The sequence below is a fragment of the Micropterus salmoides genome, unplaced genomic scaffold (genome assembly GCF_014851395.1).
Source record: "Micropterus salmoides isolate LMB-PRFRI ecotype aquatic unplaced genomic scaffold, ASM1485139v1 Ms_hic_scaffold_20, whole genome shotgun sequence".
Lineage (NCBI taxonomy): Eukaryota > Metazoa > Chordata > Actinopteri > Centrarchiformes > Centrarchidae > Micropterus > Micropterus salmoides.
This window is the reverse complement of record NW_024041151.1, coordinates 30241169-30259405: the sequence shown is the minus strand read 5'-3', so window position 1 is coordinate 30259405 and position 18237 is coordinate 30241169. Positions and strand designations below refer to the sequence as shown.

The window sequence follows — 18237 nt, the reverse complement described above, 5'->3', positions numbered from 1 at the left end:
CGGATTATTAAACTGGACGTGTTTAGTGGAAGCATTTGATATTGACAGTCCATTTGTGACAGAAGCCAGCGATGCTGTGCAGTGAGTAAACCTCTCTCCCCGACACCTTAAGAGATACACTGGCGACCGACGCCGGAGTCCATGGGTTTTAGTTCCCTCATCAGCGTGTCCACCTCCAATACCTGAGGTTTCTGTTTCAAGTCAGGACTGTGCAGTACGTTCTCAGGAGCAGCCAGTTACACACAGCTCTATCATATGAACTGTACAGGAGCACAGGAGCTGATGTGCAAGGTACAACTTTGTTTATTTGTCATTATACAAAACAAGGTTCTATAACGAAACAAAGTTTGTAGTCCCTTCATGCCACACACACAGAATTTAACGTGTGTTAACATTAAGTGTATATTAAAATTTGGTGACATATAAAATATAATAAAACAATATATACATTTATTTACACCACAAACATTCTGCAGTGCATTTTTTGAATCTTTGCAGTGCAGTACTTGTTCAAACTGTGCATCTCTCAGTGGTTTCACCTACAGCAACACTGAAACACCACGACAATGGTGATATATAGATATTATATATATATATATATATATATATATATATATATATATATATATAGATAGATATTCAGGGCTTCCTTAGAACTTCATAAAACTCAGTTCCAATACATTTGTTTCATTTATCAAACCTGCGTCATGAGGATGCTTCTATTTCAGCAATTCACTACCATATTGGAACATTTAAACCAGGCACCTGCAAGCATTTCCTGCCCCACCCGCGCAAGCTGCTCAGCTCTATGCTGTTCTCTAGTAGCCTATATTTATTAATTCTGAACGTGTCATGTGTCCAAATTTCACCCACTACTGAGTCACATTATGAGTTGCCTGATGAAATTCACCCAAGTTGGATCAGCCTGAGATTTTTACTGATTTTGAATACAGCCCTCAATCAGTTGGTGATTTTGGTTTCCATCGTTGATAATTGTCATTTTGTTCTCAATGAATTATACAGTAAAGACTTTTGAACTTTAAACTATTTCATTCATCAAGATCTAACGTGTGATTTAAGGTTTCCCTTCTCTTTTTTTTAGCAGTGTGGCAGACTCCAGGACATCTAAGATAAGCTCGTTGAACTTTTCTTCAGACTGTAGCTTCAACACACAGACATAAGAGTGGTATTGATTGTCTCATTTAACTCTTTGCAAGAAAGTGAACTTCTTCTTATGTTTTCAATGTTAAAACAATGTGACAATATGAACACTTTCTGTGGTAGTGATGAAGCCTCGGAGACTCATCAGCTGAATCTGCAGCTCTCCCAGCTTTTAGGTGCTTTATAGTAAATTTCAGCTCATTGTTTATCTCTCCGGCCCACAACTTTACTGTTTTGGTTCACTCTCTGTTATGGGGAGCTGTCAAGCTCAGACACAAGACGCACTATATTTGGGCCCAGATGCAGATACTTGGGCAGAGCAGGAACTGTTTTTCAGCATTTATTAACAAATGATAAACTTACAATCAAAGCAAAAGTGAGCCGAAGGGTGAGACACATACAGGGGGTGTATGGTATGGTGCCGTGAAAAAGACATGCCTTTGGTGTGGAATAAAAATATGTATTTAATTACTTTTGAGTATTTCATAATTTGTATTTTACTTGATTTAGTTGGTAATAAAATACTTAAAGAGCTTGTATTTGAAATTGCAGATAAAGGTATGTAATCAAAATATGATCAGATGCTGCGTACTAAGGCAAGCTTACTGAATGACACTCAAATGCAACAGAGGAAAAGAGCAATTATTAAACACATGACCTCTAGAACTGGGAAATATACTTCCTAGCTGGAAACCACCCAGCATTCATGCCTGAATTTGAAACCTTTCACCTCCAAGGTATTCTGATCAGTCACTTCAGCTCTATGACATGGGGAATTACAAAAGCTCAGCTTTTCAATGGGAGGTTAAATGTACATTGTGTAAGAAGTAAGACCCTTCTCTACTCATTTAATCAATACTCCAGAAGAATTAGGCAGCATATAATCACAAAGTATTACTTGAGAGTGTATATGTTTTCTTTTAACTGTGCAAGAGACAAATGTATGGTCAGTGTGTAGGTGCCCTATATCGCCTATAGCCACCTTGTGCCATGTAGGTTTTTTTGTGGCTCTAGGGGAAAGCTGGACTCAACCTGTCAGATTTCTCAACTAAAATTTTACTGAGTGACTGTTTTCTCAGATTTTGACTGAAAATGAATTCAACGCTCAACCTAATACAACTTTACCAGCTGCTGTTCTTGTTGTTAAGTACAAAAGGTAAACCTTTGTGTAAGACTCTGTTGATCAATGCTGTGTTTGTGGATATTCAAGAACCAGATGCAATCTTATCACTGTAACACACATGCTTGTTTATTGCACATCAAACCAGTGGTCATAAGTTGGAGGGTGACAAGAATGTGACGACAATAAGATGGTCTGAACATTGGCATGTAACAACACACCAAATTGAAAACATGGAAGCAACAGGAAACACTGCTCATAAAAACAACTGTGATAAGTAATGCTGAATTAATTTACACACACACACACACACACACACACACTGGTATTTTATCTGATCAGACCATGTTTATACAATTTGCATACTTCAAATGATGTGTTCTCCAGTGTTTGTAAGGTAGCCTGTTTAGATAACACAGATTATATTCACTAGTTAAAAATAATCTTAACGCAAGGTCCACTTTCAAGCTTTTTCTTTCATGATGTATTTAAATGGATAGAGTTTGTAAATTTCACAGGCTGATGAAAACTAAAATGCGGTACATAGCTTTATCAGTCCACGTACTATAACCAAGGTCAAGAAATACTAATGCTCAGCCATCCAATAAGTTACACACAAGACCAAATGTCTAAAGCAGGGGTTTTCAAAGTGTGAGGCGGGCCTCCCTTGGGGGGCTCCAAACAGTTTCAGGGGAGGCTCAGTGAATGGAAGTGAAACAATATTACATTACTTATTGCATTAGTTATTCAAAGGAGATCACTTAGAATAGCCTACATGTGTGAGAGTACAGAGATACGGTAGTTCTTGTGTTTTCCCTCCATCAGAGTCAGAAACTAATAAATGCCTCAGGACGGACCTTTTTTTGAATCTATTTGTTGTAGTCAGAAGTTATGTCAAACAGCAGTATTAGGCTATTTTGGCTCAAATGTTTTGTGTCTATGGGATCAAATAACATAATCATGATCCCACAGGCATCCAGGAATGGAGCGAAACTTACCAAGTAAACTAGGAAGGAGGGAGGCCTGCAGACCTAGCATTCTCAATTTTTCTGTTGCACCAAGGGATATTTTCATCTGATAGTGGCTCTTGTGGAAAGGTAAAGGGGTCACAAATACCTTCACTTACATTATTTGGGAAAAAGGACTATCATTGCCAATTGTGATCTCAGATAAAAAATCATACTGGGAGATTCCCTTTGGAAGCTTTACAACATTACACACGGATGTCACTCAAAATGCTGTCACTGGTGAGGTTAACCTTCCAAAATGAGCATTACATCGTCTGTAGTTAATTACACATCAAACACTTAGTCACACAAGACTGCACTTTTCTGGTGAAAGTGAAATGTTGTTTGCATCACTCTACATGTGTTTTGAGTTGAGAAGATCTCCATCAGAGAGTTGGCAGGATACCAGTCAGATTCACTGGTTATAATTTATTGTGAGTTATTTGTAGCAATGTTGCAATCTTTAGGCTAACAACATCCTTCTAAACAAGTATGAGGTTTGACATGACAATGAACTGAGTTGTAGAGTAACCGCTCCTCATACAGGAAATAGATTACTATTATGTTTCTCCACACATTTCAGAAATTCACATTTAAATTTTGAACCAACCAGCTAAAGCACCAGACTATGAGTACAATTGTGTCAAGCCATGTGTCTGCCATCTGGGAGATGTGTTTGACAAGTAACTAGTATTTGAATAAAACATGTTGACTAAGCATGATCACTTCACCAAAATGAAATCAGCTGGCTTCTACAAGACTACATACTGTATACTGTAGTTACATCACACTTCAACAGCTTGTCTGTCATCGCTCAAATGGTGAGGTTACAAATCAAGTTCAGCATTTGAAAACTCAACTGATCTGTATGTTTCGCCTCTAAAAGGTTTACAGTACAATGTCAAGAGTGTACAACATAAAAATCTAGATCTTCTATTCCATTTCAGTCAGCATTTGATAAATGTAGTTGTATTGCTGATGAAATGATGAAACAGACGGTTTTATCATAAAATTCATCACTGCTAGCCCTACATTATCCTACAAAGGAAAATGAAGCTTTATTACAGGCTGGGCCTTTTATGTGGTTTTAACAGGAAACCAGTGTACGTCTCACTTTAATTGATGAGATCTGGATACACTGTGGCATTGCTAAAAAGAAGTCCAACATGTCAAGAAACATGAGCAGTCCCACGCAGTTTTGCGCTCAGTTATCAGTTATACCTCCAAATAAAGAGTCCTGCTGTTACCTCCAGGCAAGCCGCTGTTCTGCTCTCAGTCTCAGTCTTTCTGAAACTAATGAAACATGTCCCTGGGGTTTATGATGCAGTCTCACATAAATTAATTAAATTAATATCTACTACAACTCTTGAAAAAAGTTTTTATATTACTATTACAACCTTTTACAGTAGCTACTGACTAAAAACATCAACAGGGCTAACCCCTCCATTTTTTCTGCAATAATAATCTAGCCGCAACCCCACCACTCATCAGTTTACTCACTTCATTCTGTCATACAACTGACATTTAACCACAATGGGCTTGAGGGGAATGGTTTGTCAAATACGATAAAAGCATTACTAATGTTTTAACATGCCAAAACTAAACTTTGGGTGTTGTCTGATTAAAGTTCACTCTGCAAGCCGGTGTCTGTACTCAAAGATCTTGGGTTGGGGAAAGCTCCACTCTGTAACACCACAAATGGATTTGTTTGTTTTTGTAGTTCCAACAACATCTAACAGGGGTCAACCTCCCAATCAAACGTTTCATATCATATCAATTATTTAAGTTTGTAAACTTTAAAATTTAACAGGCCACAGCTGTTATTTCAACATGTTTGATACATTTGAATCAACATTTAGGCAAATAACGGATCAGACTTGGTATACAGATACTCAGTGCTATTAATTTATTATCCCTACATTGTTTTATTAAAAAAAAAATCACCACTGTCAAGACATACTGAATGAACTGCACCATATACTGCTGAGTATGTCCAGTTTTACTTCTTGTTTCTCTAGAAAGTGGTTTAAGGAGTCTGCCTGTCAATTTGTCTGACAGCTCGTGTTTCATGTCCCTTTGAACTTTATTGTAGCCTCGTCACTTTGTTCCCAGATCTCAGCAGTTACTTTGGTAAGTGCAAATATCATAACCTATACAAATGATGGCCCAAACTACAAAAATAAGACCCGAGCCGTGATAAATTGGAATTATCCTTTAATGGATTACACAAGGTCTTGGTCTTTGAATGGCTCATGAATGCTTTGTGTACAAACACATGCGAGATTGACAGGAATTGAGTTTCAGTTTTCACACAAAAGTAACTGACACTGTTAAAAAAATGAGGGGGTGTAGCTTTAACTGTGGCCTCATCACATGCTGGATACACATTACCGGAATAAGAGTAGGTCTGTCATGACACAACTACTCAAATAAAACTGTTGCTCACACACAAGTGTTTGCTGCAATTCCCTCTCATTGGTCATCTATATTTATAGAAACTTGCTGAAAGCAGGATTGCATAAGCTTTAGGATAGCCACAGCTCAAGATACACTAAGTGTACTAAATGCACCCATGTGTGACAGTAAATGGAGATTTTTCAGATGTGTGAGTGTTTCCTGATGTTTGGTCCATTAGCTCAGCAGTTCAAGGTAGGTGACGGGGACTTTGCCCTTTTCGTTCCCCCGCTCTCCAATCAACCAATCAGGGTCCATTCCTGGTACGGTGTATACGGTTATGAACTAGAGAAACAAAAAGCAAAGGAGGAAATTTTAGGACAAATGTGTTGGCAAAAATGTGTTGAAATGAACCAAAATGAAGTTATTTAAAAAGACAAAGGGTTACTTTAAAAATGTAATCCGGTACAATTACTAATTACTTGTTAAAAAATGTAATCAGTAACCTGGACTTATTTTTGGATTACTTCAGTACCAAATACGCAAATAAAGACAAGATGCGTTGTCTGCTCAGTGTATTTTTTCAGTGTAACATACAACTATAAAATATCCCATTCCCATGAAATTAATGATGTTTAGGCCTAAATTTTTTAAATGATGCCTTGCACTAGAGCTGTAAGTCAGGGCCCATTAATGACAAAAAAAAGTTGTTCTGTAGGGATTATTGAATACTGACACTGTGTCATATCCTGGAAAATGATTGGAAAATGATTGGAAAACGATGAATCATCCTGCACTGGGGGGCCTGGATTCATTTTAGTGTCCAATGAAAATAAAAACATAACTTTATTCACTGATTTTACTGAAACTGGATCATATTTGATGGAAAATATTTTCTGGTTTTCTCTCTGGTGTTTCTCAGCTGCTCTGCCTCAACTCCATGATTTATGAGTTTCCTGATGGACACATAGCTTTACTTGTTGCTGTAGCAAGTCAGCTAACTGCTGCTAACTAGCTGCCATTATCTAGCTCTATAATTAGCTCAGTTAGCCTGCAGCTACTGGTCAAACTAGCTTAATCTGCCCATACTGGGAACTCGAAACATCGGAGTGTGTGTTTAGGTTTACACCTTTACTCAAGCACTGGAGGTTTTCAGGCCAGTGGCGGTGGGGACCCAGCGGGGAATGAATGCAACAAAACTGCGCTCAGCAGCTTCCAAGTGAACACGACATGAACAGGACACAGCCTCATTAGTTGACTCAGCCCACAGGTGACACAAGCCAAACTGGCAGTAAAACCACCTTCTTACTGTATTCCTAGTGGTCAAACTCCATCAGTCTCAGTCAGAGTCTGTGCTGAGGTCCGGCTGCCGTACTCATTCACTGGGAGCTGGAATCAGTCCGCAGTGTGGACCACACAGAGTCTGCATGAATGGGAGGGGGCAATCAATCTCTGCGACAAATCCCTCACTAGCTGTGTGTTTTTACAGGAAACACTTAAATAGCAAATAGCTTTTATAAATTTTGTGTTTAAAGTAATCCCTATTTGTAATCCCCATTTTTACAAAATGTACCTGTAATCTGATTACATCTTTATTTTCTACACTGTAACGGAGTACAGTTACTTTATTTTTATATCCTGATCACGTGACGCTGTTACCCCAACCTTGTGCATTCACATCTTCTAGCAGACTTTCAGATGATACTTTGTCACTTGGCCTTATAATCTTGGTCGTAGTGCTTTTGGGTCCAGCCTGATCTTCAGTCTAAGGTCAGTCGCCCTTGTGTTAAGTGAGTCTGTGCCGTAAGGGCTTGTTGTTATTGGGGCTTGGGACTCAATCTCTGGGGTTGGGGATGATGAATACATCTCCCCGCTGACCTGTTGTCCCGGCTCCCCCCTCGCCATAGTATTGTTGTACCTCATCAATCTGTAGTTGTGATAACGCTTCTGGGACACGCTGCGGCTGCGTCTGCGTCTGGTGGACTCACAAACATTGACACCACGCAGCTGAAGCGTGTCCCAGAAGCGTCCCAGATGCGGCTCTCCACTCCGCAGAGAATGGTTAGCTAATCTGTTTTTGACAAAAACTGCGTCAAGCAGCACAGAGCAGATGGAACCGGGCAGGAAGTCAGACACAAAACTGCATAGAAAATCCAGTCAATTTTCAAAATAAAACACCCTGTGCAGACTCCCAATCATAAAACAACAACAATAAGCATGGTTAAAACTGACACAAAATAAACCATTTACCAACATAGCCTACTTATTCATATTAAAAGCACAAAAAGCAAACATTGATTACCAGATCAACAAAATCTAAACGTCAGCAAAATCAGGCAACAAAATGCTCTGATTCTCCCTGTGGGATATGCAGCGTGCAAGAGCTGTGAAGAAGGTAGTAGAAGCATAAAAAAGACAAATTAACAACGTGGGGAAGGAAACACGCTCTGCTGCTGAAACACCTCTGAGACGCTTCCAGTGGACGTTGGCGCTGGGCAGAGGACAGAACAAAACCGTGGTGCAGCCGTAAGGCAGCGCAGCCGGAGTCAGTGGACTTTTGGAGTAACACACTCCCCAGGCGCGCCGAACTCCCAGTCTGGGCTGAGTCAGCTCAACACTGGTCATAGCTGAGCCATTAGTTCAGTTAGCTCTTACTAGTATTTACTGCTACCCTTACTAGTATGTATTATCAGTTGTAGATCTCGTGCTCTATTGATGCTTTGTTGAAGCATGTTGTTCCTCAAATGTAAGTCGCTTTGGATAAAAGTGTCTGCCAAATGAGTAAATGTACAGTTCCCTCCTAAAGTATTGGAACGGTTCCTTTGTTTTTGTTGTTCACTGAAGACATTTGGGTTTAAGATCAAAAGATGAGACAAGAGTTCAGAATGTCAGCTCTTGTTTCCTGGTATTCACATCTAGATGTGTTAAACAACTCAGGACATACCACCCTTTGTTTGAAGCCACCCATTTTTCAAGTGAGCAAAACCATTGGAACATGTGACTGCCAGATGTTTCTTGTTGCCCAGGTGTTGCCTTTTAGGTTGATTGTCCAAACATTAAATAGCTCTGCATGACTAGTCTAAGTTTTCATCCTTGGTTCAAACCTATAAAGACTGCATTTCCTGTTAAAGAGGATAAACCAACATGAAGACCAGAGAGCTGTCTATGGGAGAAAAGAAGGAATATCGAGCAGAGCCGTTGGACAAACATTGGGCACAGCAAGCACAACAATTTGAATGTCCTGAAAAAGAAAGAATATACTGGTGTACTGAGCAACAGACGTCCTACAGGTCGGCCAAGGAAAACAACAGTAGTTGATGACAGAAATATGGTGTGAGCTGTGAAGAAAACCTCCAAAACATCAGGAAGTGACATCAGCAACGACCTCCAGAGAACAGGGTGAAATTTGCAAAGACGCACAGAGATGAGCCGGAAGGTGATGTCATGGCTTGGGCGTGCATGGCTGCTTCTGGAACAGGCAAATTAATATTTATTGAGGATGGAACTGATGATGGTAGCAGCACAATGAATTCAATAGTGGACAGAAACATTTTGTTGCATTTCACCTCCTTAAGAAGAGACTGAAGGGAGAAACACCCCAAAACAAACAAGAACCGAAAAAAGCTGCGGTAAAAGCCTGGAATAGCATCACAAATGAAGAATGCAACAGTTTGGTGATGTCGATGGGTCGCAGGCTTGAAGCAGTTATTGCAAGCAAGGGTTATGCCACCAAATATTAAATGTTATTTACTTTAAGATTATTTGTTCCATTAATTTTTGCTCACCTAAGAATGCTGTGGTCTAATACAAACTATGGTATGTCCTGAGTTGTTTAACACATCTAGATGTGAATACCAGGAAATAAAAGCTGACATTCTGAACTCTTGTCTCATCTTTTGATCTTAAACCCAAATGTCTTCAGTGAACAACAAAAACAAAGGGATTTACCTTACTTTTGGAGGGGACTGTAAATGTACATTAAATAACGGCAGCTAATGCTAGTTGGCTGCTGTTAGTGGTTAATTTAGCAACAAGGAACACTATCTGTTCACCAGCAAACTCTGTGAATGAGTCAAACACCTAAAACTGATAGAATGTGCACTTTGGCACAATACAATACAATACAATACTCTCTCTGATCGTGAAGACATTTTAATCATTCATGATCTAATATCGTAATATCACACACTATACCATCCAAAATTCCACTAGTTCCCTCCATTCCACCACTCTCATGCATACACGCAGGTCTGACCTTCCGTCCCTGGTCAAGCCTCTCTCCCAGGGCAGAGTGCACACAGGTAAGCAGGTTAGGAGGTAGGCAGGTATTCCAGCCATCATTTCATTCAAACTGAAAAAACTGATTGGCCGTACTTACTTACTTACAGTCCTGTCAGCCACAGATAAAAAATGATCTGAAATTAACTGCCTACTCCAGCTTTAACAGCTTATTCTTGCTAATAATGTTTTTATCAACATTAAAAACTATCATATAACCATCATATAAACAGCAGGAATATGTGTGTTGCATCCGCAGTTTCTGATTAAGTGGATGCTAATAATGGCACCTGCTGTGCTTTCCATGCATTTATGTAGGAGCTGTTCTACAAAGATTCAAAGCTTTACAGTAACATCATCTGGAGTATAGCCACTGACGTTTTTCCTTTACACCCAAATCCAAATCCATTTCCTCTGCATAATCTAAATAAATTCTGCCATGTCAGCAGGATCATTATAGGGAGTCCCATTTATCAAATAAACAAGGCGAACATGGAATGAAACTGAAAATGTTGATTGGACAAACCTCAATGGTGACCTTTTCTGACACTGAAGTTGCCCCAACGGCCGGACTGGACAGATGGAAGGACTACTGCCAACAACTCTTTGTGAATGTTGTTTTAAAACATACTTGAAAAAATGTAAACCTATCCTTTAATGAGTGCATGATGGGAAAGGCCCCACTCTCAAAAAAAAAAAATGGTTTAAAAAATGGCTGGATGAGTTGATTGATATATCCACATGAAAATTTTAAAGGCAATGAGAAGCAAAAACGTGCATACAGACGCAATATCTATACATGTAGCAGTAACATCTAAAAGTATTTTAACTGCCTGATGCCTGCAGGATGGCGCTGAGTATAGCTGCCTCGGTGTTAGGTGCGCTTTGTTTTGTTTTGTTTTGTTTTTGTGTGTTCATTCACTTTTCAGCTGTGATTCCCAGTGCACTTTCTAGTGTTGTAGTACTCGAGTCTTAAGGTCTTAAGACCACATATTGATGGTCTTGGTCTCGTCTCGGACTCGACCGTCTTTGTACTCGGTCTTGTCTCAGACACTCAGGACCTCGGGATTTTATTTCAAGACCAGTCAAGAGCATAACTGTGTGAATATCAATAAATTGCTTTTGCGTTGTCTGATTTGTTAACTTCCTTGGTCTTGACTTGGTCTCATGAACATCAGGGGAACAACTCCAGCGGATTTAATTCCCACTTTTCTAGCGTCATCAGTGGAATTATTGGACATTTTCATGAAGGGCTGTCGTTCGCGCCGCAGGAGAGGGAAAAGAGCCGGGTCGCTTGTGCGTCAATATTTCTCTCCAACGTGCGCTCACTGTGCAACAAACTGACCAACTTCAGCTTCTGGTGGGGAAAAACAGAGACTCTTATTCATCTTCTGTTCTGTGCTTCACGGAGACGTGGCTGTCTGAACTGATACCGGACTCCACGCTGCAGCTGGCTGGCTTCCAACTGCACAGAGCGGACCGCGACACAGAACTGTCCAGCAAAACAAAAGGTGGAGGTGTCTGTTTATATTAACAATGGCTGGTGTAGCAACGTGACAGTGATTCAGCAGCATTGTTCTCCTAATCTGGAATTTCTTATCATTAACTGTAAACCGTTACTCCCCCCATGAGTTTGCTTCATTCACTCTGGTCGGTGTTTACATCTCGCTGCATGCCAATGTTCAGGACGCACAGCACTTGCTGGCCGACCGGATACTGTGTGTGGAGCAGACAAATCCGGACTCCCTTGTTATTGTTCTCGGTGACTTTAACAGGGGAAATCTCAGCCAAGAACTCCCGAAATACAGACAGTTTATAAAGTGTCCAACCAGAGAAGGGAACTTTGGATCACTGCTACACCACAGTTAGCAGTGCCTATCACGCCGTCACACGCGCTCCACTGGGACCCTCTGATCACGTGATGGTACATCGGATTCCTGCTTACAGGCAAAAACTAAAGCTCTATAAACCTGTAGTGAGGACATCAAAGAAGTGGACTAGTGAAGCTGTTGAGGACCTCCAGGTGTGTTTGGACTGTACTGACTGGGATGTTTTCAGGACTGCTACCAACAATCTGTTTACAGAGGCTGTGACGTCCTACATCAGCTTCTGTGAGGACAGCTGCATTCCAACATGGACCAGGGTGAGTTATAACAATGACAAACCCTGGTTCACAGCTAAACTCAGAAGGCTAAGGTTGGAAATGCCAGGATCCTGTTTGTGGATTTCAGCTCTGCTTTCAACACCATCATCCCAGCCCTGCTGCAGGACAAGCTCTCTCAGCTGAACGTGCCTGACTCCACCTGCAGGTGGATCACTGACTTCCTGACGGACAGGAAGCAGCACGTGAAGCTGGGAAAACATGTCTCTGACTCCAGGACTATCAGCACCGGATCCCCTCAAGGCTGCGTTCTTTCCCCCCTTCTCTTCTCCCTGTACACCAACTGCTGCACCTCCAGTCACCAGTCTGTCAAGCTCCTGAAGTTTGCGGATGACACCACCCTCATTGGGCTCATCTCTGGTGGGGATGAGTCTGTCTACAGGTGGGAGATGGACCATCTGGTGACCTGGTGCAGCCAGAACAGTCTGGAGCTCAACGCTCTGAAGACCGTGGAGATGGTCACCTCAAGGACTCTGAGGCGAGCAGGAAAGATTGAAGCTGACTCCTCCCACCCCGGACACAAACTGTTTCAGACTCTCCCCTCTGGCAGGAGGCTGCGGTCCAAAACCTCTCGCCACAAAAACAGCCTCATTAACAAGGCCCGGGGCCCCCACTGACACTCCCCCCTTGCAAATGATACAAATGTCTCTGCACATGTAAATACTGTTTCATTTCATGTCGGGCACAGACCTGGCACGTCGCATATATTTGTTGTTTATTGTTGATCTTTGTTGTTTATATATTTATATGTACACAATATTCTCTTCCGTTGCGTTACTTCTGCACGGCACAGACCCAGAATAATGCACATATATATCTGCAACGTTGTTCTTCCATTCCATATTTATATATTTCTACATTTATTTATGTTGCCTGTATGTTTGTCTACGTGTAGAACCTTATCACCACAGCAAATTCCTTGTATGTGTAAAACACTACTTGGCAATAAAGCTCCTTCTGATTCTTCCTGTTAATGAGTAGAAGGTCAGACATTGTGTGTGGGGTGACTCAGAATTTCCTGCTGTACCTCATCAGCCAGGAGGGAAAGCTCGCTTGCATCATGGGCTTCATAATCATACAGGACCTTGGCCTTTCTGGTGCCTGTTATAGGGAGTTGTGTCTGCTCCATAGCCAGAGTGCTGGGCCTTTGGCTGGATGAGCACGAGACTGGAGCCCCAGGTGACGTCAATCCAGACAGGAAAGCAGAGGAGACAGGGTTTGGGCAGACAGCAGCAGAGGGGATGTGGGCACCAGCGGAATTTGCACATCTGGGTGTAATTGGGAGACAAATTTAGGGTGAGTTATGGAAGTGTTATTTTGAGGCTGTTGAGATAATCCTGCAAAAAGACAAGACAACAATCACACCCAGACAAATGTATTAATGGTTTGGATAGCATTTTTGGACTCGTTGTGCAGAGCATGGCTTCCTTTTGATGGAAATTAACCTGTTTCTTTCTCTAATTCCCATATGTTACTATTTATTTCATAGTCATGTCCAATGGTGAATTCATTAAATAGAATGTCACCTGTGAAACAGATCTTGGCTTTCAGTAGGCTTCGGTGCCTGAGCTATTGCGAAAGGCAAATTATATGCAGTACGCTTTATTTCAAAACATGTGGTTTGGATGGCTATGTGTCCACATCAAGATAACAGACACGGCAACAATACCGGAAATTAAAAAGTAGTATAGCTGCCTCGGTGTTAGGTGCGCTTTGTTTTGTTTTTTGTGTGTGTGTTAATTCACTTTTCAGCTGTGATTCCCAGTGCACTTTCTAGTGTTGTAGTACTCGAGTCTTAAGGTCTTAAGACCACATATTGATGGTCTTGTCTTGTCTAAAAGTTTATTCTTTTACTTGAGTAGGTTTGTCAAATGGTAAATTTTACTTTTACATTTTTAAGGGAATAATGATTATTACATTTTCTATCTCGCTTTACTCTTTAAATACTTTAATCAGGTAAGGATAAGTAAGGGTGCTTCTTCATGTGTTAATTACTATCCATCCTGAAATTACCGCCACAGCTGGATTGGTGTTGCGCAGGAGACTGTGAGGAGTTGTGGGATACACTTAGCTCTGAGTATCACTTTGGAGTAGTATCAGGAGAAGTGTGCATTCACTGTTGTGACATGTTTCACATGTGGGACAAGACTAGAAATGCATGTATTGAGACAGACCCAGTGTGTTTTGATTCTGTTTCCTGTAGGCAGATGTTGCCTTCAGGTGGAAAATAAGAATAAGCCTTGCTGCTGTTCTTGACAAAGAGCAGCTTAATCTGTTCATTGAGCAACTGGGAACTGTCAGAAAATGGGCTATGCAAACACACTGGATCCAGCGTGATGTAACACTCATGTTGGATCATGCACCACTTTAACTCAAACGGAGAAGCAATGATAAGGAGAACATCTCTGGTCTGCTGTTTGGAAACAAAAATGTATTGATGGGTGTTGTGATAATGGTTAAATTAAAATACTGCAAAGATGGCAAGCACCGCAACAACCGCGATATTCATACTTTACACCTCAGTGCATGTTAAATTAATAAATGAGTGCTTCAAAAGTTCCACAACCGAAACAAGTTCTGTAAAGGTTCAAGGATGGATCGCCATGGGCTGTACGTGACCCGACTACAAACTCTGAAGCGGTTTGTGTTGCCGTGTTTTGTGTTGTTTTATTGTTTATTTTAAAGGTTAGCTAACTTAGCATTGGCATATTGCACAGCTAATGTGGCTAGCAGGCTCTGCGATGTTGGACTAACGCTGTGATCCTGAGGGACAGTCCAGAGAAACTGTGGACAGTAAGCCTCATTTGAAGCTCACTAAATAACAAGCGTAGTGTGTCGGACGCCTGCAGCTGTTTTTCATGTTTTCCGTGGAAATTTAGTTGTAACGCTACTACAGCGCAGTGGCTACCTACGTGTGAAAAAAAAAATAGTTTGCTTGGCAATGTTGTACATTAGCATGCAGCAGCTAGCTTGCTCTGACCCAACGGCGTCGCAAGGTCATTTTTCCGTGGCTTTATGTTGAATGTAACTCAACAACAGCAACAACTATTTTATTTTTAATATATATATTTTTAAAGACTCACACACACACACACGCTTACTGTTTCATTTATTTATTTTATTTAAAAAACTTCTTCTTCTTTATTCAAAAAAAAAGAGAGAGAGAGAGAGAGAGAGAGAGAGAGAGAGAGAGAGAGAGAGAGAGAGAGAGAGAGACTCACAGTTTCAGGGCTTGTCCGCAACTTCTGAATTGTCTCTAGCAAAATTGTAATCAACAGCCTATGTTCTTGGTCAGCGTCTAGTCAATGTATTAACACAAACGGTTGACAGTCGCCGCAAAGTAGTGATACAATATCACGCTCTGTGTGCTGCTGTCTCTGTCCCCCTCGCTGTGTGACACTACTGTTTCACTGTCTCCAGGATGCTTCATTCCCTCTAAAGCGGCTGTGAGCTGCACTTTAAAAGTGAACATTGTGTGAAAAGTGTTTTGGTTTTCTTCCTCTGATGAAGGGCAGTGCGCTCCTCTCATCGAGTAGGCTACAAGTCAAATTATTTATTTATATAGGCCTAACTGTTTTTAAAAAATTGGCCAACGATCGGCCCATAAAGCATCAGGCCTATACTGACATTGGGCTGGCCCAATCACATCTCTTAGAGCACCCACTCCCTCCCCCTCTGCTCGAGCTGTTCTAGTGTTGTGGGTCAAAAAAATAATAATTTGCCAAATGCGCGAAAATAACCGATATATAGATAAATGCTAAAAAACCTAAATTTTGTCCTTCCCTTTATAAAATAAAGACATTTCTACCATAAATTGGTGCAGAAAATGTCTCCAGAATTCAGGAAATTAAAATTAAATAAATTAAAAGCCCACATTTTTCAGGGGGAGGACCCCCAGACCCCCCTAATTAATATGATCAGTGTTAATTGTTATCAGTAGTAATTATAAAAATCATAATAAATGTAAATGTATATATATAAAAAATGTACTGTTGCTTTATAAACGTACTTTGGGTAGACGGCAATGGGGGTGGGGGGTAAAAACATGAAAGATTTCTGGTCTGGACTAAGCCCCCAATGTTTCAAGAACCTGCAAACGCCCCTGCTCCGACCATAAAGCTGCTTTTAGCGGCTCGCTGTGCAGTGAGGTGACAGATACAGACACTCTTACTCTGCTATATGGTACCAAATTACTTCATTGATGAAAAAGGCGATAATACCGCATAACGCTGTTGAGTCCCAACATATTACCAGGGGGAAATTACTTCACCGCCACAGTCCTTGTGATCATCTTAAATGAAAGGTTTTTGTTATTTTTGGAAAATGAGATCCTTGTATTTATCTGATAAACTAAGGCAGTATATGATTCATGTCTGAATATAATTGTACTTAAATAAACGATAAATGAAATTTAACTTAATTTTTTTAAAGAAATTTCATTTATCGTTTCACAAAGTCCCATTACACTCCTTTGGCCTATATAACTAAGCCACGAAAGTAATATGTTTAACTAATCTACCTGTCTTATACAAATGTTACAGATGAAGCTACCAACAGCACTGAATCCTCACCTGTTGAGCTCCCGCTGCAGGTCCTGCATGTAGTGATGACACTGGGCATAGTAAGTGGCCTGAGCCTCCGCAAAATCCTGCAAACACCGCAGGTGGTTGAGCTGAGGAGAGGAAGGAAAAGAGGATCAGTAAATCCCCTGCAGTAAGCGACAGCTTGCTTTATTATTGTCACATTATCACCAGAATACACAGATTTTCTCTCTTCTCCCAAAAGCTACTAAAATTGCTCTCCTTGAAATTGTGTCAGTTCTTGTCTTTTTCACACGTGTCAGTTTTATGTGTCACTTCGTAAGTTCATAGGTGACCTGGATCTGTCCAAAGGTAACAAAATCTGTGTACCAGCACCTCTACCAAAGCTTGTTAATTAACATGTTATATCTTCTTTGTTTAATCTGTAAGAAGACCGAAGTTTAAAAACGTTAATTCACTCACAATTCACTGGTTATGGTGTAAATGACCATGGCCATGACCAGTAACTTCTCCACTGGTAACCTGAAAGTTTCTTACAGCCAAGAAATTATATAGTCTAGTTATTTGGATTTGTCATATTTTATAAGCATGCACTATATATAGTATAATGCTATAAATCTGATTAGTTACTATACTACTGATACTGTAATTATATTTTCTGTAAATGTTTTAGTTACATTAGACCATAAAGGGCAGGGTGTCCGCGGGGTCTTAAAAAGTCTTAAAAGGTAAAAAATCTATTTTGCGAAAATGAAGACCATTAAAAAGTATTAAAAAGTCTTAATCGCCATTTAACAAGGTGTTAGATTTTGAAGATCTTTTTTTCAATGTGAAAATCCTGTTTGTCCAAAAGTTTGTTTGCTAAAAGTGTAGGTGAAAGTATTTATTTATAATGCATAGCCAAAAATACTTGACAGGCAGTGAGTAGCGACTGTGTAATTCGTTTCTGTAACGTTAGGCGCAGGGATCTACCGAGCACCTATTTCACTCTTAAATGCTCCAAAAAACAGATCCGAGCGAACCGGAAAGTGATTTACGGATACAACCGACCGTAATCTCCCACCCCGCCGGACCCGCAATGTTAATCGTCCAAAACATAGTCGGAGTGGCGATCAGGAGTAACGGGATTAACCCGGTTGGCCGGTTGAACAGCCCTGAAAAACAAGAGCGAGATGCGCCGCCAGCAGCTGAATCGGTAAGACAGAAGACAACAGGAAAAATTCATGAGCGTGTGGGTTTGACTAACGTTAGCTGGCTATTTAGCTAAAGCTCTGCTTTTTATTGAAACACGTTCAACTTTTCATAAAGCCGTGTGTTCTCGTCACTGTCACTTTTTCTGGGGACATTTTTGGTTTGGTGGTATGTCATTAAAAATTATAATGTTTATATATATATATATATATATATATATATATATATATATATATATATAAAAAGGGGGACAATTTCAGGTTTATAATCTGTCAAATATAGCTCTAAGTAGAGGCTGTAATCACTTTCTGGCAAGTAGAATGCTGTATTTTATGTGTTGTGTTGGCCATTTAAAAGGTATTTTAAGAGGTAAAAAGGACTGGA

General features: G+C 40.4%; 1 protein-coding gene across 7 annotated transcripts in view; it reads right to left on the bottom strand.

The window, feature by feature from the left end:
• Nucleotides 1-5485: 5485 nt before the first annotated feature.
• Nucleotides 5486-18237, bottom strand: part of sh3glb2b (SH3-domain GRB2-like endophilin B2b) — a 28924-nt gene continuing 16172 nt past the window's right edge. For all 7 annotated transcript variants that reach the window (XM_038734074.1, XM_038734071.1, XM_038734073.1 and 4 more), the window contains 3 exons: nucleotides 16693-16793; nucleotides 13149-13389; nucleotides 5486-6027 (listed from right to left, as the gene is read on the bottom strand). In XM_038734074.1, coding sequence (XP_038590002.1) covers nucleotides 5920-6027; nucleotides 13149-13389; nucleotides 16693-16793 — 450 coding nt within the window. In that variant the 3' untranslated portion in view covers nucleotides 5486-5919. The remainder of the gene's footprint in view (nucleotides 6028-13148; nucleotides 13390-16692; nucleotides 16794-18237) is intronic.